Source organism: Tamandua tetradactyla, chromosome 3, assembly GCF_023851605.1.
Source record: "Tamandua tetradactyla isolate mTamTet1 chromosome 3, mTamTet1.pri, whole genome shotgun sequence".
Lineage (NCBI taxonomy): Eukaryota > Metazoa > Chordata > Mammalia > Pilosa > Myrmecophagidae > Tamandua > Tamandua tetradactyla.
Window position 1 is genome coordinate 85,027,595 of NC_135329.1, and position 23,131 is coordinate 85,050,725.

General features: G+C 43.2%; 1 protein-coding gene across 11 annotated transcripts in view; it reads right to left on the reverse strand.

The window, feature by feature from the left end:
• LOC143677470 (cilia- and flagella-associated protein 74-like) overlaps positions 1–23,131 on the reverse strand; it is a 136,756-nt gene that overhangs the window by 88,011 nt on the left and 25,614 nt on the right. For 8 of the 11 annotated variants that reach the window (XR_013172615.1, XM_077153452.1, XM_077153454.1 and 5 more), the window contains exons 1-2: positions 11,469–11,595; positions 2,145–2,226 (exon numbers count right to left, since the gene is read on the reverse strand). Coding sequence is in view for 10 of the 11 variants with exons in the window: in XM_077153452.1 (XP_077009567.1) it covers positions 2,145–2,226; positions 11,469–11,534 (148 nt within the window). In the remaining variant the exon portion in view is untranslated. Of the gene's footprint in view, positions 1–2,144; positions 2,227–2,907; positions 4,711–11,468; positions 11,596–11,670; positions 11,925–23,131 lie in introns of those variants that run through there. The other 3 variants (XM_077153450.1, XM_077153448.1, XM_077153449.1) reach the window with 3 other exon arrangements.

Here is a 23,131-nt window from a genome sequence, read left to right on the forward strand (position 1 = left end):
AGAAACGTCTACATCTCTCAGACAGCGCTTAAGCTTCTCATTTGAAGCCTTAAGCCCATCCCTTTCACTCCTTAATGTATCCAGTGTATCTAACAACAACCAGCCAACATCTTTATAGCTCTTATTTCCACAAAACTCCGTAAAAGTGTCAAAAACATTATCCCCCAGAACCTGGCTTCGTACAAGAGAAGCATTAGGAGAATTGTATGGTGATATTTTGATGATCTGTTTTGCCAACTCACTCCATGGATTGGGAGTGTCATTCTGATTATGGGAATCAGAGTCTTTAGTGCCTTTGAGTCCAGCCAGAGTAGAAAACTATTCATTAAAACCCATTTTTAAGATTCTGTTTCTTAATAGCCACTCCTGGCACCAAGTTGTATTAGCTAGGGTTCTCTAGAGAAACACAATCAACAGGGAACACTCGCAAATATAAAATTTATACAAGTGTCTCACATGACCGTGGGAACACAGAGTCCAAAATCCGCAGGGCAGGCTGTGAAGCCGACGATTCTGATGGAGGGTCTGGACGAGCTCCACAGGAGAGGCTCGCCGGCCAAAGCAGGAAGAGAGCCTGCCTCTTCTGAATCCTCCTTAAAAGGCTTCCAGTGATTAGATTAAGCATCACTCATTGCAGAAGACACTTCCCTTGGCTGATTACAAATGGAGTCAGCTGTGGATGCAGCCGACGTGATCATGATTTAATTCTATTAAATGTCCTTGTTGCGACAGACAGGCCAGCCCTTGTCCAACCAGACAAACAGGTACCATCACTTAGCCAAGTTGACACATGAACCTGACCATGACATGTACCACACCCCTTCCCCTTCCCCTTCACCGATCACCAGCATTTCAATCTACTAAATTTATTTTAACATTTGTTCCCCCTATTATTTATTTATTTTTAATATGTTTTACTTGTCCGTTCATAAGGTAGACAAAAGCAGCATCAGACACAAGCCTCTCACAACCACAATGTCACACTGCGACAGCCATATCATCACACAATCATCTTCAAGAAACCTGGTCACTGGAACACAGCTCTACATTTTCAGGCAGTTCCTTCCAGCCTCTCCATTACATCTTGACTAACAAGGTGATATCTATTAAATGTGTAAGAATAACCTCCAGGATAACCTCTCAACTCTGTTTGAAATCTCTCAGCCACTGACACTTTATTTTGTCTCATTTCGCTCTTCCCCCTTTTGGTTGAGGTTTTCTCACTCCCTTGGTGCTGAGTCCCAGCTCATTTTAGGATTTCCGTTTCATGTTGCCAGAGAGTCATATCCCACGTAGAGAGGGGGAGGGCAGTGAGTTTGCTTGTTGTGTTAGCCAAGAGAGAGAGGCCACATCTGAGCAACAGTAGAGGTTCTCTTGGGGGTGACTCTTAGGCCTAATTTTAAGTAGGCTTAGCCTATCCATTGCAGGATTAAGTTTCATATGAACAAACCCCAAGATTGGAGGCTTGGCCTATTGCTTTGGTTGTCCCCATTGCCTGTGAGAATATAAAAAAATTCTCCACTTGGGGAAGGTGAATTTTCCCCCTTTGTCACCATTCTCCCTAGGGGACTCCATGCAGAGGAATTTTAAGGCATAAATCCACACTGACAAGAGAACAGGAGAGCAAACACAGTGGATGAGAAAACTTAGCAAAGTTTTAGACTTGGAAAGCTTATGGACCTGTAGGAACTCACCTGCCACCAGAGCTGAGGAACCAGCCCAAGGGGCAGGCGTGGGCGGGGGCCGGGGAAATGGGGTCCCACATGGGAAAGGGCACTGAGAACAGAGCCCCGATCACGGCACGTCTTAGAACGTTTCCAGATCACCAGAGATTACAAACCAAAAAGTTTGAAAGATTCCAGAAAAAGAAAAAAATAGGTCACACTCAAACAAGGGGGATAAAAATGGCATCAGATTGCTCAGCAGTGGTGAAGGAAACTAGAAAAACAGAGCCTCCTGCTTCAGAGTTTTCAGCCAAATTTATTCTTCCTTCACAGAAAGACAGGAAAATAACCTCCTTCTGTGAGAAAGAAATATATGAAGTCATAACATGTCATCTCCCTGAAAAGGGGGAGTTAAAGGGCATCGTGAAGCAGGCCAGCTGCCCCTGGGGCTGACGCTCACTTGGGAAAGGAGCCTCTTACCACCTTCCAGGGCGGGGAGGCCCCGCAGCACATCCTCAGGCAGCAGGCCAGTGGCTTCGGCCATTCTGGAGGCAGAAATCAGCTACAAACAACAAAAAATTTATTTCGTACTTTCCACTACATAACTTCTGCTGAATTTCTAAATATAGATCAAGATTACAGATTTGCTTTAACTTTTATTTTCTGGTTGTGGTAACTATATATACATATATACACATATCATAAAATTTGCCACTTATCCATTTTTAAACGTACAATTCAGTGGCATTAATTACATTTACACTGTTGGTTTGCCCTCACCACCGTCCATTTCCAGAACTTTCTCAGTGCCCAAAACAGAAACTGTGCACCCACTAAGCAATAACTCTCCTCCCTTCCCCAGTCCCCGGTAACCTGTAATCTACTTTCAGTCTCTATAGCTTTGCTCCTTCCATATGTGTCACATAAGTAGACTCACGCAATACTTGTCGTTCTATGCCTGGCTTCTTTCACTTAACCTAACGTCTTCAAGGTTCATCCATGTTCTATCGGGTGTCAGCACTTCCTTTGTATGGCTGAAAACACGTCTAGTAGGGGCGTACCACATTTCGTTTACCCACTCATCTGTCAGCAGGCACATGGGTCATTTACACCTTTTGGCTATTGTAAACAGGGCTGCTGTGACAGATTTGGTTTTTTTTTTTGTTTTTTTTATTAACGGAAAGAAAGAAAAAAGAAAAAAAAATAAAAAGAAAGAAATTAACACAACATTTAGAAATCATACCCTTCTACATATGCACTCAGTAATTCTTAACATCATCACATAGATGCATGATCATCGTTTCTTAGTACATTTGCATCGGTTTAGAGGAACTAGCAACACAACAGAAAAAGATATAAAATGTTAATATAGAGAAAAGAAATAAAAGTAGTAATGATAGTAAAAAACAACAACAAAAAAACCCTATAGCTCAGATGCAGCTTCATTCAGTGTTTTAACATGATTACTTTACAATTAGGTATTATTGTGCTGTCCATTTTTGAGTTTTTGTATCTAGTCCTGTTGCACAGTCTGTATCCCTTCCGCTCCAATTACCCATTATCTTACCCTGTTTCTAACTCCTGCTGGACTCTGTTACCAATGACATATTTCAAGTTTATTCTCGAATGTCCGTTCACATCAGTGGGACCATACAGTATTTGTCCTTTAGTTTTCAGCCGGACTCACTCAGCATAATATTCTCTAGGTCCATCCATGTTATTACATGCCTCATAAGTTTATCTTGTCTTAAACAGATTTGGTTTTGAAGCCAACAAATTGCATTACATAAGAATTTAAAACATCTCATATAAAAAGACATTAGGAAAATGAATAGATAACCTGCGGGAAAAAAATATTTGCAGCACATACGTCTGACAGAGGTCTTGCATCTAGAATAAAGAGCTCTTAAAAATCAATAATATGAAACAAAAACCCCAATTTAAGAAGGTCAAAGATTTACAACAGACCAGAGAGAAGATGTGCAAATAGCCAGCACACTTGTTAACGCTGCACCTCATAGTTAGGCACTAGGGGAATGCAACCTAAGCACAGGGAGACCCTGCACACCCGCTAAAATGCCTAAGGCTAGCAAGACATACACTACCAAGTGTTGGCAAGGATGTGGGATAGCACCTCCCTCAAATGGCTGGGGGAGTGTAAAAGGTGCTGTGGAGAACTGTTGGGCAGTTTCTTATAAATAAATACCATACGATGCAACAATCGTACTTCGAGATATTTAACCACGAGAAACAAATACATGTTCACAAAGAGAGATACATGAGAATGCTGCTGGCAGCCTTACTCATATTAGCCAAATGTCCATCAAAATAAGAATGGATAAACAAATCACAGTATAGCCATACAATAAAATAACACTCAGCAATAAAAAAGGACAAAGTCCTGACACGTACAACACAGATAAATCTCAAAACACATGTTAAGTGAGTCAGCCACAAAAGAGTATAAACAGCATCCAAATACAGGCAAGGGTGGCCACGGTGGCTCAGCAGGGAGAGTTCTCGCCTGCCATGCCAGAGACCCGCGTTCGTTTCCCTGTGCCTGCCCACGTGAAAAAAAAAAAAACAAAATAAAAAACAAATACAGGTAAAACTAACTGATGGTGATGGAAATCAGAAACACGGTGGCTACGCAGCTGTGTGTAGCTGTCTAGCCTCAGAACTGAACATTTAAGATCTGTACATCTCTACGGTATGGACAGATGAGAAAAACATAGGGATTAAAAATAAATAAATAATAGGGGGGTCAAATGTTAAAATAAATTTAGTAGATTGAAATGCTAATGATCAATGAAAGGGGGTGGTAAGGAGTATAGGAAAAAATAGGGGAAACAATGGCTAAAATACATTGGGTAGATGGAAATACTAGCAGTCAATGAGAGAGAGGGTAAGGGGTATGGTATGTATGAGGTTTTTTCTTTTTTCTTTTTATTTCTTTTTGTGAATTGATGTAGATGTTCTAAGAAATGAACATGGTGATGATATGGTGAGTTTTTGATTATATATCAAGAATGGAATGATCATATGGTAAGAATATTCGTGTTTGTATGTTGTTATGTTTAAAAAAATTAAAAAGAAAATAATATCTGTGCATCTGATTCTACGTTCATGTTATCTCAATTCCCTCCCCGCCGTGCCACAGCCAAGTTTCAAAAACAATTTTTAAGGAATTTCGGAATACTCATTCCAACATGGCTATCACTTTGGAAGTGCTGAGGCATGCCTGGTGTGGAATCTAACGTGTCCTGTGTTGGGTGGAAGTTTACACTTAAAGGGACCATGTTCAGCACAGGCCCTCTTTAATAGCAAAACTTTTCTTGAGGAAGTTAAATTTAACACTTGGCTTCAATTTGTTTTCTACTGTACATAAGTACGTGAATGGTCACAATACCTATGAACCACAATATATTTGCACCATGATTAATATAGAGAAGAGCTGGTGATGGAAGCTCGTGAGCCAGTGGACGCAGCATGGAAACACCGTATTCGAGGAACAGGTACCATTTTACCCTCAAGGAAGGAGTAGCGCTGGGTGAGGTGTTGACATTATGTCTGAGACCCTAAAATCTAGAGAAGGAGTTTGGTTTTCATTGCTTAATTTATAGTAATTGCTTCAGAAAATTCATTGAAAAGTATTTTCAATGTCCAATAATATTTTCTGGATAAATTATTACAGCAATTTAGTTTTTTAGACTATATTTTAGAGCAGCTTCAGGTTTATGGAAAAATTGTACAGAGAGTACAGAGAAGTCCCATACACGCACACCTGCACACGGGCAGTCCCCCGCTGGCAGCATCCTGCACGAGTGCGCACGTGTCAGACCAGCCGACACCGATGGCTACGAGGCACGCCATGGGCTGCGGCAACCGCGTCGTGGTCGGGATGCCTGGTCACAGTGCCAGCAGGACAGTCCTCCGCCCTGGAGATGCCGCCGCCCCCTCCATGTACCCCAAGCCCCTGGGGAGCTCAGCCATTGAGCGCTGCTGACCCTTGTTTGGCCTTGTCCCGAGTGTCACCGCGTCGGACTCGCTTCGACAGGGCCTTTTCAGGCTGGCTTCCTTTGCTTAGTGGCACGCGTTAGGGTCTCTCTGTGTCCTCTCGTGCCTGACGGGTCTTTTCACTTATCACTGAGTAATTCCCCACCGGCTGATGCCCCACTTGGTGCCAGGCGGCAAGGCTGCCTCCAGTGTCCGGTGCAGTGGACGCAGGCCCCTCTGGCCCTCACCAGCATTTGGGGTTGTTGGTGTTTGTGCTGGTTTGAAAGGAAGTATGCCCCCTAAGAAAAGCCATGTTTTAATATAAATCCCATTTCTTAAAGGTAGAATAATCCCTATTCAATACTGTATATTTGAAACTGTAATGAGATCATCTCCCTGGTTGATGTGATTTAGTTAAGAATGGTTGTTAAACTGGATTAAGGGATGACATGTCTCCACCCATTTGAGTGGGTCTTGATTAGTTTCTGAAGTCCTATAAAAGAGGAAACATTTTGGAGAATGAGAGATTCAGAGAGATTCAGAGAGAGCAACACTACAAAGCAGAGAGTCCACCAGCCAGCGACCTTTGGAGATGAAGAAGGAAGACACCTCCCGGGGAGCTTCATGAAACAGGAAGCCAGGAGAGAAAGCTAGCAGATGACGCCGTGTTCGCCATGTGCCCTTCCAGCTGAGAGTGTAGCCCTGACTGTGTTCGCCATGTGCCTTCTCACTTGAGAGAGAAACCCTGAACTTCATCAGCCTTCTTGAACCAAGGTATCTTTCCCTAGATGCCTTTGATTGGACATTTCTTTAGACTTGTTTTAATTTGGACATTTTCTCGGCCTTAGAACTGTAAACTAGCAACTCATTAAATTCCCCTTTTAAAAAGCCATTCCGTTTCTGGTATATTGCATTCGAGCAGGTAGCAAACCAGAACAGTGTTTTAACTGACAACCCACTGGGCATCTTATCACGCTCCTTTTCCATCTGCATAGCTTCTTGCTGAGATCGGTTCAGACCTTTTGCTCCTTTTGTACCTGGGCAGTTTGTTTTCTTATTGTTGAGACTTCTTTGTATGTTTTGGCTACAAGTCCGTTTATCAGATATGTGTTTTGCAAATATTTTCTCCAGGTCTGTGGCTCATATTTTCATTTCCTTAACAGTATTAAAGGGCATTTGGGAAGCACTTAGGGTCTCTGCTTCTGGTGATGTGACTTGTCAGTATGTCAGCCACTACACTGTAGATGACCAAAGATGCCGAATGAAGTTGCATTTTAACTTTTTATTTATTTATTTATTTTTATTTTTACATGGGCAGGCACCGGGAATCGAACCCGGGTCCTCTGGCATGTCAGGCAAGCATTCTTGCCTGCTGAGCCACTGTGGCCCGCCCTTATTTTAACTTTTTTATAAGCCCTGAAGCCCGAACAAGATAGTAGAAAATTGTCAGGTCAAAGTCTAAATTAAGGCAGGAGTATGGATAGACTAAATGACCTATAGAAAAACTTGCCAAATTGGATTTAAAAAAACATCATAACGAGAAACCTAACTCTCTGTCATCAGTCTGTTATCAGCATTCCAAAAACCAGCGATCTGGGCTCTGGAACCTGGGGGGCTTGCAGCGCCCAGGGAAGAGGTGAGGACGAAGCTGGTGAATTTTAAAGAGACGTTTCAAAACACAAGCTATTAAAAGCATTCAACAAGGGGCTGCCAGGGTGGTTCAGCGGTAGAATTCTCGCCTGCCATGCAGGAGACCCAGGTTCGATTCCCAGTCCATGCACTTCCAAAAAAAACAAACTAGCGAGCAAAACAAACAAATTCAACAAATGGTGCTGCAGTAACGGTACACTCACATGGAAAAATGATGAAATGTGATCCCACCATAAAGCATAGAAAAAAAAAAAAGCACTTAAACATCCAAAAAAGATACAATGTGCAAAACTATAAACAGAAAGCTGGGCAGTAATACAGAAACCAGACAAAATACTTAATAGGCGAAGCATTATTGACAAGAAAGAGAGTCACTTCGCAAGTGAATATTCCATTTGCCAGGAAGAGACAACGATTTAAAATTCACATGCATTCAGTAACTTAGCAACAAAATAAACAAAATGAAGATTGACAGAGCAAGGAGAAATCGTCAAAAGCACATTTCTAGTGGGAGATTTTAATATATCTCCCCTTAATATGTCAAAATAATCAGATAAAAAGCTCAATACGAGACATAGAAGGTTCGAACATCCTGAGTAACAAACTTAACTTAAACTATACAGAACCTGATAAATGACAACTGTAGAATATTTAAAGTTCCTTTAAAGCACACACATAATATTTACAAAAACTATTTCCTGTTCCTGAACAGGTAAATTTCATAGGCCTGACATCATATAATGCTTATTGATTAATGAAAATCAATAACAAATAGAGAACTATGAATTCACCATAGTTCTGGAAAATAGGAAACGTATTTCTAAAAAGCCCATGGATCAAAGAAAAAAAATTACAATGAAATTATAAAATATTTTGGACTGAATAAAAATATCCGGTGTCAAACTGAGAAGAGCTGAAGCTATACAGAGCAGAAAGTGAACAAATTATTATAAAATGTTATTAAATAAAACTTTTTTGGGAAAAAATAGAAAACTTGAGAAGTCCTATAAGAACGAAAGAAATTCAATCACTAGTCAAATACATTCCCACAGAGAAAACTGCAGGCCTAGAAAGCTTCCTCACCACCTTCCAGTTGTACAGAGTAAACTAGCATATAATTTTTTTAAATTAATGTGTTAAGCATCAGATTCAAAAAGCTAAAAAAAAGAAGAGCAAAATAAATCCAAAGAAAGTAAATGAAAATAAAAAAGATAAGATCAGAAATCGATGCAAGAAAAAGTGATACAAATGTTCAAAGCTGAAAGTCTGTACTTTGAAAAGATTTATAAAATTGACAAATCTCAAATGAAACTGATCAATTAAAAGAGAAGGAAAAATACTCATATCAGAAAAAGGATCTAAAACTACAGATACTCCAGACATTAAAAGATAATAAAATACATTATGAACAATTTTATACCAATAGGTTTGGAAATTTAGAAAGTGAACAAATTATTATAAAAATGTTATTAAATAAAACTATTTTGGGAAAAAATAGAAAACTTGAGAAGTCCTATAAGAACGAAAGAAATTCAATCACTAGTCAAATACATTCCCACAGAGAAAACTGCAGGCCTAGAAAGCTTCCTCACCACCTTCCACCACACTCTCAAGGTACGAGATGGTCCAGGCCACACACACCTCCCAGGGAAGAGCATGCGAAGACCCACGCGCTGGCTGATTGCATGGCACACACGTACTTGATACCAAACCCCAACAATGAAATTAGAATTATGCCAAACTCCACGCACGAAAATCCACAACAAAAGTACTGGGATGAAGCTGGAAGGGATGACACAAAGCGAGCGAAACGTAAGGCTGCGTGTTGAATGAAATCTCAGAAGCAAAAGACAAACATCATCATACGTCACTCTTGCATTCCACATCCTGTGCCCTCCCTCTCATCGACCACCAGTGTTTCAATCTACCTAATGTTTTACCCCTTATCCCCCCTATTGTTTATTTTTTATCCGTATTTTTTTACTCATCTGTCCATCCTCTGGACAGAAGGAGCATCAGACACAAGGTTTTCACAGTCACACGGTCTCGCTGTATCTTTACACACTCGTCTTCAAGAATCGAGGCCACTGGGACACAGCCCCACGGCTGCAGGCACTTCCCTCCAGCCTCTCCACTCCACCGCAAACTTAAAAGGGGCATCCACATAACCCTTTTATATAAAAGGGTTTCCTTTTGCACTTGGTTTATCAGTAATTCCCCACCAAACCGAGGCCGCAATCTCATCTAGGGGCGGCATTTCCTTGAGGGTCTGTTAACAGCTAGGCTGGGGGGCACTGGTCCCTCCACGGTGGAGCACCCGCCCCCTACATGGGAGACCCGGGCCTGAGTCCTGACTACCGCACCCCCCCAAAAGATGTTAACTAATAAAAATATGAAAAAAATACCAACAGCAAAAAAGCACACCTTACCAGTAGCAGGCCCCAAAGACAAAAGGAGACACCCCAAGATATACTGAGGATGAACTCAAACTGGTGCCTACAGAAGGGAAAAAAAATAAAACTTAAAGAAAAAGTAAATAAATACAGGAAAAGACAATAGAATAATAAAAAATGAGAAATTAAAAAATCAAAATGTAACTATATAAGAATTATAAATTAAAAATAAAATAATGATACTACTGATAAGGAATATATAGAGAAGAGATATATTGAGGAAAAAAAGAAAAAGAAAAACCCAGGGAGCTCGGGAGTCTGCCGGCCTGCACTTGGCGCGTCGCTCCAGCAGGTGGCGATGCCGAGGCGCCCGCTCCCCTGGCTCCGCCTGCGGGACCTGCCGCAGCCGCCCCGCAGCTCCCCGCAGCTCCCCGCAGCCCGCCGCGGCCCCACGCAGCCCCCCCCGGAGCTCCCCGCAGCCCCCGCGGCCCCTCGGAGCTCCCCGCAGCCCTCGCAGCCCCTCGCAGCTCCCCGTAGCCCCCCGCGGCACCCCCGTAGCCCCCTGGCCGGTTATTGGCCCTTGCACAGCTCCCTCCCGGTCAGCACCCACCCACCCTGGGGGGTCCCCGGCCAATGCGACCCCCGGCCTGACACCCCGACTCTCCCCTCACCCAAACACCCTGAAGACTCTCTTCAGTTGCTCAGCCCCAGGACCTCCGTCCCGGACATTCCCTCTCTGTCCTCCACCGTGTCCCACAGAGCAGGGGTGTGTCCACCTGCCCCGCCCCCCTTCCCACAGCTGTGATCAAGGACACGGAGAGGACTGTGGGGGAAGCGGGCAGGAAGCTCCAGGAACAGTCTGTCCAGCAGAACCAGCCCACCAATGGCTGCAGCAGCTGCTCGGGGCTCCGGCACCCAGGGGACCGCGGGCAGTGTCCAGGGACACCTGGGCGCAGAGCAGCCCATTCTGGTAACTGTCAGTGAGTGCCCCTTGCCATGCCGTGGCTGCCGCCCCCGCCCCACCCGGCAGGCGCCTGTGCCCTCCAGCCTCCCAAACCAGGGCCTGGGGCCTGGCTACTGGGGCCCAGCTCTAAGGTGGTCCTTGTGTCACCGGCGCCAGCAGGCGTGGCGCCGGTGCCCCCTTTTCCTGGCACCCCTGGGAGCACATAGCTTGGGAAAGTCGCAGACACAGCCCCGGCCCGACCCCAGACCGTGGGAGAATTACATTTCCAGAGGCACAACAGTTCTCAGAATGTCGAGGAAAAACTCACAGAAGCACCCAGAGAGCCTCGCTGTGCAACGTGGCTGCCTCTGCAGGGGCCCGGGCGCCCAGAGGCTGGGGCCTCAATGAGGGCCGAAAGGGGGCCAGGTTCGCAGGGGACCCTGAGAACAGGCGGGTCCCCAGGGGAAGAGGAGCTGTTGCAGTCAGGAAAGAAAGACAGAGCCCCTGCCTGCGCATAATAAAGCCTTTGCAGAAACACACACACACACACACACACACACACACACACACGAGAAAGCATGGCCCATTCACAAGGAAACAAGCAGTGTGATGAAACGGTCCCAGGGAATGTGCATGGCTGGAACTGTTAGTCAACTACATTGCTAAGTCGGTGGCCTTGACGGTGTTCGGTGGGCTAAAGAAAATCACGAGATTGTTGTCTGAACTAAGTGAAGGCACACATATTACAAAAAGGAACCAAACAGAAAACCTGGACCTGCAAAGGGGGATCACTGAAATGAAAAACCAACCAGAAGGGCTCACCTGCAAGTTGGAGCCGTCAGAGAACTCTAGAATCAGGTCATCTAAAGATAAGACAACTGAAATCATTCAGTGTGAGGAGCAGAAAGAAAATAGTACTAAAGGACGCAGTCCAGGGGGCCTGAGGGGCGCCCCCAGGCCTGCCAGTGCGCGCAGCGCAGGAGCCCCGGGAGGGGGCGAAAGGGGGAAAGGGGAGAGAAAGTACCTGCAGAAATCCTGCTGAGGACTTCCCAAAGCTGACAGGGCCCCTGGCGTCTCAGTCTGCGAGGGCCGCTGTGACGCATCCCGCGGGGCGTGGCCTGTGGACCGCACGAATGACTCCCTGGTCCCCCTCTGAGCCTCTCCTGGGTCCCCGTCGCACGAGGGCTACAGACGGCGCCCGAGCCAGCAGCCACATGGACGCCACGCGCCTGGGGACTGTGTAATTCGGGGCTTCTGGCCACGAAGCCGCCACCTTATTGCCGGGAGGGAGGTCAGAGGTTAGAGGTCGTCGGCCTGTCCCCGCAGTAGCGGCCACTACACGGGAGGCCGCCATCGGAAGAGGAGCGTGGGTCCGAGCCGGCCCTGGTGGGCTGAGTGCTGAGCCCTGGCTCCGGAAGCAGGCGCCCTCACCAGACCCCCACACCCCGGGTGGAGCTGCCGGTGAGCGAGGACGGGGCAGAGGCATCCAAGGCCCACGGCGGCCCATTCCGAACCCAAGACGCTCACCCAAAGGCAGAGGCTGCAGGCCCCGGCCACGTGGCCACAGCCCGGTGAGCAGCGCGGGTGGGTATGGGGGAGGCTTCCCACAAATGGGGAGATACGATCCAGTAAAAAATCCGGTTTCTAGGCTAAGGAGAAATTGCAAACCAAATTAATAGGAAAGTGACAAGATGGGGGGAAATGTTTGCAAAGTGTTGACTGTAGAGCATAACGGAATGCTGAGCGGAACTCTCCTGTTGTCCCAAAACTGGTGCCAAGGGCCAAGGAGGCCCAGAACACCCTCAACTGCCGCCACTGGAGGCGAGAGATATCCCTCAGGCTGTGCGAGGAGGTGCCCGGTTGACTTTGCCTCCCCAACCAGCCAGAACTTCAGGCTGGGAAGGAGAAAGGGCTGCCCAGGGAGATGTGGCCGGGTCGGGCGGGCGTCTGCAGCTCCTCGGACTCAGGCAGGTGCGCCTGCGGCACGCAGTACGCGTCTCAGGACCGCCGCACACCCAGAAGCCTATGTTGGCTCGCTGACCGCCACCACCCAGGGACAGGAGGTGCGGCCTCGGGGTCATCTCGCTCTCCCTTCCCGTCCCGGGTCCGGAGAGGCAGGCCTCACCTCCGTCCTCGTAGATGCTACTGGAGTTTTATCCTCAGTCTCACCGTGTTTGGGGGAACAGAACTCTCTCCTCTGGAGCACTGGGGCTGGCGTGGCACCAACGTCCAGGCAGTCGGAGCCTGGCCCAGTCCACGCCGACAAGGTGACATACAGATGTTCCTTGCCTCACAGACACTCCCACCCATTCAGAGGGCACCAAATCCACTTCACACCCGGTTCCGGAATGGACACAGATACAACCTCACAGGTCCCAACAAGGCTGCCAATATCTGCTCATGTTAAATAATTTTACAATATAAAGTGACCTACTGGGGAGGTACATTTAGAAGTCTTGAAACTAAGAGGCAACCCAATAACGAACCCCAAGATGGAAGATCAAGAATTTGGAATGTTAGGACTGAAAGCACACCAGTATTAGGAAGTTAGCAATAATCTCTTTAAACTGGTTTTGAAAATACCTTTTTTTTTTTTAAACCTTCAAGGATAAGAACAGCTACAATTGGGTCACTTTCTGTGTCAGTCAGGTTTTGGATGGTTAGAAACTGCTGCTAAGCCTAAGAGAAGGCTTGATTCTGGAAACTGTAACTTTTAAAACAATTTCAACGTGAAAAAATATTTTTAGGAACAAATTTTGGTTCACATGAACACACACTGATAAACTAGCATCCAAAGTGGCCACAGTGTTCAGGAAGAAAAGCATATGCTTGCCATCCTTCAAAACAAGATCTGTTGGATCTCCCGCTATCATGTGAGTTAACAAACCCACTTTTATGCTTACATTTTTTTGTTCTTGAATATCAATTTTGAATTTACATAATTATGCTTTGACTCCTCATAGCTTCTCATTCTATGGAACTGATTTGCATTGACAATAAACTGTAAATAAGTTAAATAAATGTGTGAAATAAAAAAAAGACCATGAATTTATTGTCTCATGGTTTTGGAGACGAGAAGTCCAAAATCAAGCCTTGACAGGCCATGCTTTCTTTTCCCCTCCTTCGTTTGAGAAGTTGTGGGTTTGCAGAACAATCACACATAAAATGCAGATTCTCATACACCGCCCCACAACCACTCCTTCCACTGGCATGGAACATTTGCTACGTTTGATGACAGCACATTTTTATAATTGTACTACTGATTAAAGTCCAGGGTTTAACTTAAACTCCACTGTGTAGTGTAGTTACAGGGATTTAAAAAAATGTTTATTGTTACCGTATACACATCTAACATATCTCCTTTTAGTCATATGCAGATATATAATCAGTGTGTGAATTTCATTCACAATGTTTTGCTGCCATCACTGCCATCCATCACCAAAACATTTCCATCATCCCAAATGGGAACTATGCGCATTTTTTTTTTTTTTTAAACATTTTCTTGTTTTTATTGTATTTTGTTTGTTTGTTTGTTTGTTTGTTTGTTTTTTACATGGGCTGGGGCCGGGAATCGAACCGAGGTCCTCCGGCATGGCAGGCAAGCACTTTGCCCGCTAAGCCACCGCGGCCCGCCCCAACTATGCGCATTTTATGCCGTTAACTTCCTATTCCCTATTCCTACCCGGTACCCCGGTAACCTGTATTCTAGATTCTGACTCTGAGTTTGCTTATTTCAATAATAATACACTATTTATCCTTTTGTTCATGGCTTATTTCGTTCAACATACTGTCTTCAAGGTTGTTGCATTAATCGAACTTTGTTCCTTTTTACAGCTGGAAAATATTCCATTGTATGTATAGACCACATTTTATTTATCCTTTCATCGGTAGATGGACACTTGGGTTGCTTCCATCCTTTGGCAGTTGTGAATAATGCCATTATGAATATTGGTGTATAAATATCTGTTCAAGGCCCTGCTTTCAATCTTTTTTTTTTTTGGTCTACACCTAGTAGTGGGATTGCAGGTCATAAGGTAATTCTATATTTAGCTTCCTGAAGAACCAACCAACTGACTTCCATAGAGGCTGCACCATTTTACGTTGCCACCAGCAATGAAGGAGTGTTCCTATTTCTCTGCATCCTCTCCATCTATTTGTTTTGGTGGCCATTCTAGCAGGTGTGAAATGGTACCTTCATCATGGTTTGATTGGCATTTCCTTGATGACTAATGATGTTGAGCATCTTTTCATGTGCTTTTGACCATTTCTATATCTTCTTTGCAGAGATGTCTGTTCTTTTCCCATTTTCAAATTGGGCTGTTTGTCTTTGCTGTTAAATTGAAGAATTGCTTTATATATTCTGGATATTAATCCTTTTTTGAAAATACGTTTTCCAAATATTTTCTTCCATTGCATAGATTGCCTTTTACTTTCATGTAAAGTCCTCTGAGGAACAAAAATTTGACATTTTGATGAGGTCCTATTTATCTACATTTTCTTTTGTTGTTTGTGCATTGGGTGTAAAGTCTAAGAAACCATTGCTTAACATAAAGTCCTGAAGATGCTTCCGTATATTTTCTTCTAGAAGTTTGATAGTTTGGACTCTTATATTTAAGAGTCTTTGATCCATTAGGGCTGATTTTTGTATAAGTTATTAGATAGGAGTTCTCTCTCTCTAAGCTTTTTTTTTTTTTTTTTTTTTTTACAAATCCAGTTTTCCCAGCACTATTTGTTGAAGAAACTATTCTTCCCCCAATTGAATGGTCTGCCCTCTTGTCAAAAATCAGTTGCCTGTGAATGTGAGGGTTGGTTTTTGATCTCTCAATTAAATTTCATTGGCCTATCTGACTGTCCTTGTTGTGCCAGTACCATGCTGGTTTTTTAAATGCTTTTTAAATTCAATTTTATTGACATATATTCCCACAGTATACAATCCACCCAAAGTGTACAACAGAGGGCTCGCAGTGCCATCACATAGCCCATCAGCACACTCAGGTTTTATCATCGCATGGCTCTGCATTCCTCACCATGATCATCTTTAGAACATCGTATCACTCCAGAAAAAGAAATAAAGAAAAAAACTCATACATCCCATACCCTTTAGCCCTCCCTTTCATTGACCTCAAATATTGCAATGTATCCATTTTTTTTATCCCTTAACCCCCCTAATAATTTAATTAATTTTTTCCTTATTTTTTACTCATCTGTCCATACCCTGGATAAAGGAAGCATCAGCCACAAGGTTTTTCACAACCACATGGTCACACTATAAAATCTCTATAGTTAACAGTCGTCTTCAAGAGTCAAGGCTATTGGAACACAGTTCAACGGTACTCCCTCCAGCCACTCCAATACACCATAAACTAAAAAGGGATATCTATATAATGCGTAAGAATACACTCCAGGAAAACGTTTCACTTCTGTTTGAAATCTCTCAGCCACTAAAACTTTGTCTCATTTCTCAGTGTCTAATAATCCCTGAAATATCTAATCATTTTCTTTTCCCCAGTGCACAGTTACCCTGGTAAAGGCCATCGGTCTCCTTGGGGAAGGCTTGGAGGAAGATTAATAGTATAAATTTGTGGCAGTGTAACAGGGTTCTCCCCCAAAGGGACCTGGTCTCCCCCTCATTCAAGGGGCTCTGGGTCAGTAAACTGTCTCAAGTCTGGAAATTGATTAAGGAGCCATGACTCTGTGTTTCTGTAATCCTAGTTAGACTTCTGTTCACTTGACCTAGAACCCTTTTGTTTATACAGCTCAAACAAGAATTTAGTAGACTGCCCTTCTATTGTATTTCTAGGTACCCCTTGAACTACTAGCCAACACCACAAATCTCTGCATGTCATATAATTTTGACTCCTGCTTTGAGTCTGCTGTCTATTATAATAGCCATGTCTACCCTGTCTTTGGTGATTAAGTGCTGCCACCTGGCTTCTGCCAACTTGGGATCCCATCATCCCTATTGTGTTTAAGGATTCCAGCTCAGTGACAGCAGTTCCTATAGTAATATCTGACCTACAGAGAAGTGCAACTACAGAGCTCTTCAGGGATGATGGTGCTAGTCTCACAAATTTATTTCTCACTGTTCTGGTAAAAGGTGCATCCTCCAGACATTCCTAGGGTATGTGGGCAGGTCTCCCATGATAAATAAACACTCCAATTTCTTGAAGCCTCTGGATCCTCCTCATCTACCTTATACCAGGGCAGTTCTGGTATTTCAACCTCAGGTGTCGGCCACCTTTTGATCCTTGTTTCAGCCAACCATTCAAACTGTTAATGCCTTTTCTAACCTCTCAAGCTCTCACACTGAATGGGTGGGTCATGAAAAAGAATTAGAAATATCTTCCAAGCCATTTGCTTCAGGGCATTCATTTGCAATTTCATCTGATGAGACAGGATTAATATTTCCAGGGTTAATCCCTTCAGGAGGAGGTTGGGTGGCCAACTCCTCAGGCAGGCTGGAGGTGGGGCGGTTATGTTCTCAGGGCATACTATTACAGGGTTATCTAGAGAAGACTCAACCCAATCTAGGGTTTCAACATCTCCACAGCCATCTTTATCCATCCATATGTCCCCATCCCATTTTTCAGGGCCCCACTCCTTTCCAATCAATGCCTTCACTTTAACGGCAGACAACATGTAAGGCTGAAATTTCAGTTTATGTTGTAAATTTGCTACCCTAACAATGAGACTCTGAGTCTGATGTTCAGGGATCTCAAGTCTGTGGCTACAGGGAATAAGATTTTCCTCAGGGCGCTCAGGGAAACTTTTACATTTGTCATAAGGCACATAACTTCTCATTTGAAGCCTTCAGCTCATTCCCTTCCCTCATCAATGCATACAGTATATCTAAGAACAACCAGCCAACATCTCTGTATTTCCTAATTCCATAAAACTCCATAAAGTTGTGAAAAACCTTTAGGGAGCAAAAGGGAACAGTCAGTGAGTAGTTAGCAGAATTGAATGGTGATATTTTGACTATCTCTTTTGCCAGTTCACCCCATGGATTGGCAGTGCGCACATTCACGAATGAGTGTGCAACCTCACGAATGACGTGCACCTTCACGAATGAGTGTGCAACTTCATGAATGAGTGTGCACCTTCACGAATGAGTATGCAACTTCACGAATGACGTGTACCTTCACAAATGAGTGTGCACCTTCACGAATGAGCATGCACCTTCACAAATGATATTCATCTTCACGAATGAGTGTGCACCTATGGCTCAGTGCATAAATATTTATGGTTGTTATGTCTTCTTGAATTGTTCCTTTTATTAATACATAGTGTCCTTCTTTGTCTCTTTTAACTGTTTTACATTTAAAGTCTAATTTGTTGGATATTAGTATAGCTACTCCTGCTCTTTTCTTATTTTTATTTGCATGGAATGTCTTTTCCCAACCCTTCACTTTCAACCTATGTTTATTCTTGGGTCTAAGATGTGTTTCCTATAGACAGCATATAGATGGGTCCTGTTTTTCGATCTATTCTGCCAGTCTATGTCTTTTGATTGGTAGTTTAATCCATTGACATTTAGTGTTTTTACTATACAGGCAATACTTTCTCCTACCATTTTGCCTTTTGGATTTTATATGTCATATCTCATTTTTCTTCTTTTTAGCTTTACTGATAGTCTTCATATCTATACTCTTCTCCACAACTCTCTCTCCTATTGTTTATCTGTTTCTAGTGCTCCCTTTAGTATTTCTTGCAGAGCCAGTCTCTTGGTCACACATTTTCTCAGTGATTTTTTGTCTGAAAATGATTTAATTTCCCTCTCATTTTTGAAGGACAATTTTGCTGGATATACAATTCTTGGTTGGCAGTTTTTCTCATTTAGTATCTTAAATATATCATCCCACTGTCTTCTCGCCTCCATGGTTTCTGTTGAGAAATCTATGCATAGTCTTATTGGGTTTCCCTCATATGTGATGGATTGTTTTTCTCTTGCTGCTTTCAAGATACTCTTTCTCTTTGACCCCTGACATTCTTATTAGTAAGTGCCTTGGAGTATGTCTATTTGGATCTATTCTCTTTGGGGTTCCCTGCACTTCTTGGATCTGTAATTTTTTATTAGTCTTTCATAAGAGTTGGGAAATTTTCAGTGATAATTTCCTCCATTAGTTTTTCTCCTCCTTTTCCCTTATCTTCACCTTCTGGGACACCCACAACACGTATATTCGTGCACTTCATGTTGTCATTCAATTCCCTGAGTCCCTGCTCCTATTTTTCTATTCTTTTCCCTATATTTTCTTTTGCTTGTTAGATTTCAGATGTCCCATCCTCCAATTCACTAATCTTATCTTCTGCCTCTTGAAATTGGACATTGTAGGTTTCCATTTTTTTCTTCATCTCTTCTACTGTGCCTTTTATTCCCATAAGTTCTGTGATTTGTTTTTTCAGAGCTTTGATTTCTTCTTTTTATTCATTCCTTGCCTTCTTTATATCCTCCCTCAATTCATTGATTTGATTTTTTATGAGGTTTTCCATGTCTGTCTGAACATTCTGAATTAATTGTTTCAACTTCTGTATCTCATTTGAATTGCTGATGTGTTCCTTTGACTGGGCCATTTCTTCAATTTTCCTAGTGTGATTTGTTATTTTTTGCTGGTGCCTGGGCATTTAATTACCTTCATTAGTTCATTCTGGAGATTGTTTTCACTTTTTTTTTTTTTTACCTAGGATTTTCTTGCTTGTTGACTTTTGTTATTTATCTGTTTTTTGACATTCAGTTCAGCTTATTCTGGACCTCTAGCTCAGGTTTTGTTTACTAGATCAGAATTTTTCAGTTCTTGTTTTTTTTTGTATCTTGCCCTGCCTGTATGGTACCCTTCCCCCACTCCTTAGGAGGGTCTACTCATGTAACAGAGACCCCAGTCAGATTTTCCCAGACCAAACTGGTCTCCTTTCATGGGGAAAGAGTCACCTGTGTCAGTTTTCCCTGAGGGTGAGGCCCAGCAGACTAAAAAGTTTTCCTATGTAGCCTTTGGACTCGGCGTTTTTCCTACCCTACCCAGTGGTGCTTTTCTGCCTGCAGGTCCCACCAGCATAAGGTGATGCAGTACCTTTAACTTCAAGAGACTCTCCCTGCTGGGGCGTGGTGGAGACAGAGGAGAGGTTGTAGTCTGGCTTTACTCGCTTCCCTTTTCCAGACCCTGGGGTCTGAATTCCTTGAGGGAGGGATTCCACCTGAGCTGGGCCCCACCCCTATCCTGGGGAAGGCACAGGCTCCAGACAAACACTCAAACAAGCTTAATTCTTCCCAGGCCTGGGGCAGTGGAGCCCAAGAAGCCCTGCCGCTGTATCCAAAGGGTAACCAATCCATAGAAACACAGCCACAAAAGAGAAAAAGAAAAATCCTTTTCAGAGCAGATTGGGTTTGCCAATCAAGAGCTTAAGTTGGTATGTTGCTCTGTGTATCTCCAGGTCCTCTGTGCCCCCTCCTTTCCTGCAGGGCCCAGAGCTTTTCAGATCCAAAAAAAACCTGTTTTTATTTCTTTTTCCTTTTTCTGTCAGCCCTGCCCTCTCTGTGCCAGGGCAAAAACCAGCGACCTCTGCTTTTGCTCAAGGTTCAACTGAGCTGGGGCCTATTTTTAGTAGTCAGAATTTGTTAATTATTTCCACAATTGGTGTTTGGTTGTGCTCAGCCCCTGCTGTTGCTAAGGCCTCTTTTCTTTCCCCTCTGGGAAGCAGCCTATAGGGGAGGGGTGCTGGCCACTACAGTTTGGGGGACTCATGGTTCTGGGGGGCTCGCAACCGGTCCACCTGGTCCAGACTGGGGTACACTGTGTGTCCGGTCACTGACGTGGCCCCAGCAGTTGTTCTATCCTGTTTCTGGTTATTTATTAGCTTCTCCGGAGGACAAACTAAATCCCACACCTTGCTAAGCCACCATCTTGACTCTAATTTTGCATAATTTTTAATGTGCTGATAGAATCAATTCGCAACTCTTCTGTTGAGGAGTTTTGCATCTATACTCATTAAGAGATTGGTCTGTACTTTTCTTGTAATATCTTTGTCTGGCTTTGGTATTAGGGTGATGTTGGTTTCATAGAATGAGTTGGGTAGCTTTCCCTCCTCTTCAATTTTTTTGAAGAGTTTGAGCAGGATTGGTACTAATTCTTTCTTGAATGCTTGGTGGAATTCACATGAAGCCATCTGGTCCTGGACTCTTCTTTTTTGGGGAGCTTCTTGATGACTGATTCAATCTCTTCACTTGTGATTGGTTGGTCAAAGTCATCTATTTCTTCTCAAGTCAGTGTTGGATGTTTATGCTTTTCTAGGAAGTTGTCCATTTCATTCACATTGACTACTTTATCAGCATATAGTTGCTCATAGTATCCTCTCAGTACCTCATTTATTTCTGCAGAGTAAGTAGTTATGTCCCCCCTCACATTTCTGATTTTATTTATTTATTTGCACCCTCTCTCTTTTTTTTTTGGTCGGCCTAGCTAAGAGACCATTAATTTTATTGATTTCCTCAAAGAACCAAATTCTGGCTTTGTTGATTTTCTCTGTTGTTTTCATTTCTCAATTTCATTTATTTCAGTTCTAATCTTAATTATTTATTTTCTTGTGTGCTTTGGGGCCAGGTTTCTGTTCTTTCTCTAGCTCTTCCAGGTGAACAGGTAATTCCTTAACTTTTTCTCTTTCTTCTTTTTACTGTAAGGGCAGTACTTTCTTCTACTGTTTTGTTTTTGGATTTTATATGTAATATCTAATTTTTTCCTCTTTTTATCTTTATTGATAGTCTTCATTTCTACACTCTTCTCCAGACATCTCTTTCCTGCCTTTTCCTATTTACCTGTAGTGCTCTCTTTAGTATTTATTGCACTGCTGGTCTCTTAGTCACAAATTCTCTCAGGGATTTTTTTGTCTGAAAATATTTTAATCTCCTCCACATTTATGAAGGACAGTTTTGCTGGATATAGAATTCTTGGTTGGCAGTTTTTCTCTTTTAGAATCATAAAAGTATCATACCATTGCCTTCTCATCTCCATGGTTTCTGCTGAGAAATCCACACGTAGTCCTACAGGGCTTCCCTTGGATGTGATGGATTGCTTCCTCTTGCTGCTTTCAAAATTCTCTCTTTGTCTTTGACATTTGACAATTTGATGAGTAAGTGTCTTGGAGTACGTCTATTTGGATCTGTTCTGTTTGGGGTATGTTGCATTTCTTGGATCTGTAATTTTATGTCTTCCATAAGAAGGGAAATTTTCAGTAATAATTCCCCCAGTAATCTTTCTCCTCCTTTCCCCTTTATTTCTCCTTCTGGGACATCAACACATATATTCATGCACCTCATGCTGTCCTTCAATTCCCTGAGACCCTGCACATATTTTTCCATTCTTTTCCCTATAGTTTCTTTCGTGTGTCAGATTTCAGATGATCAGTCCTCTAGTTCACTAATCCTTTCTTCTGCCTCTTCAAATCTATTGTTGTAGGTTTCCATTGTCTTTTTCATCTCTTCTATTTTGCCTTTCATTCCCATAAGTTCTGTGATTTGTTTTTTCAAACTTTCAAGCTCTTCTTTTTGTTCTCCAAATGTCTTCTTTATATCATCCCTTAACTTGTTGATTTGATTTTTTATGAGATTTTTCCATGTCTGTTTCAGCATCCTGAATTAGTTGTTTCAACTCCTGTATCTCATTTGAAGTGTTTGTTCCTTTGATTGGACCATATCTTCGATTTTCCTACTATGACTCGTTATTTTTCCTGGCATCTAGGCATTTGATTTCCTTAATTAGTTTATTCTGGTGGTTGTTTTCACTCTTTTACCTATGATTTTCTTGCTGGGTGGCTTTGTTCTCTATCTGTTTTTTGACATTCAGTTCAACTTATTCTAGACCTCTAGCACAGGTTCTGTCTAACTGATCAGAATTCTTTAGCTCTTGTTTTTCTGGATCTTGCCCTGCCTATATTGGAGCCTTTTTTTTCCTTAGGAGGGTCTTCTCAGATATTATTGACCCCAGTCAGATTTTCCCAGACCAGACAGGCCCACATATCAGGAACAAAGAGTCACCTGTATCAATTTCCCTGAGGGTGAGACCCAGCAGGTTGACAGACTTTCCTGTGAAGCCTCTAGACTCTGTGTTTTTCCTGCCCTGTCCAGCACGTGGTGCTTGTCTGCCCACAGTTCCCACCAGAGTAAAGTGATGTGGTGCCTTTAGCTCAGCAGACTCTCCCTGCTGGGGACCTGGTTGAGACAGAGGCTGCAGTAGTAGGTGGGCTTAGATTGCTTTGGTTTTCCAGCCCCTGCAGACTGAGTTCCTTGAAGGAGGGTAGCCACTTGAGCAGGGCCCTCTCCCCCTTTTCTTGGGGAAGATACCCATTAGGGGATTGTCCCCATCCATCTGACTAGTTACTTGTCTCTCAGACATGCCTTAATTCTACCCTTGCCTGGGACAGTGCTGAAGTCTAAAGATGCTCACAGTTCTATCTAATGAGCTGTAAAGTCAGAGAAAGGGTAGCCATTTCAGAGCCAG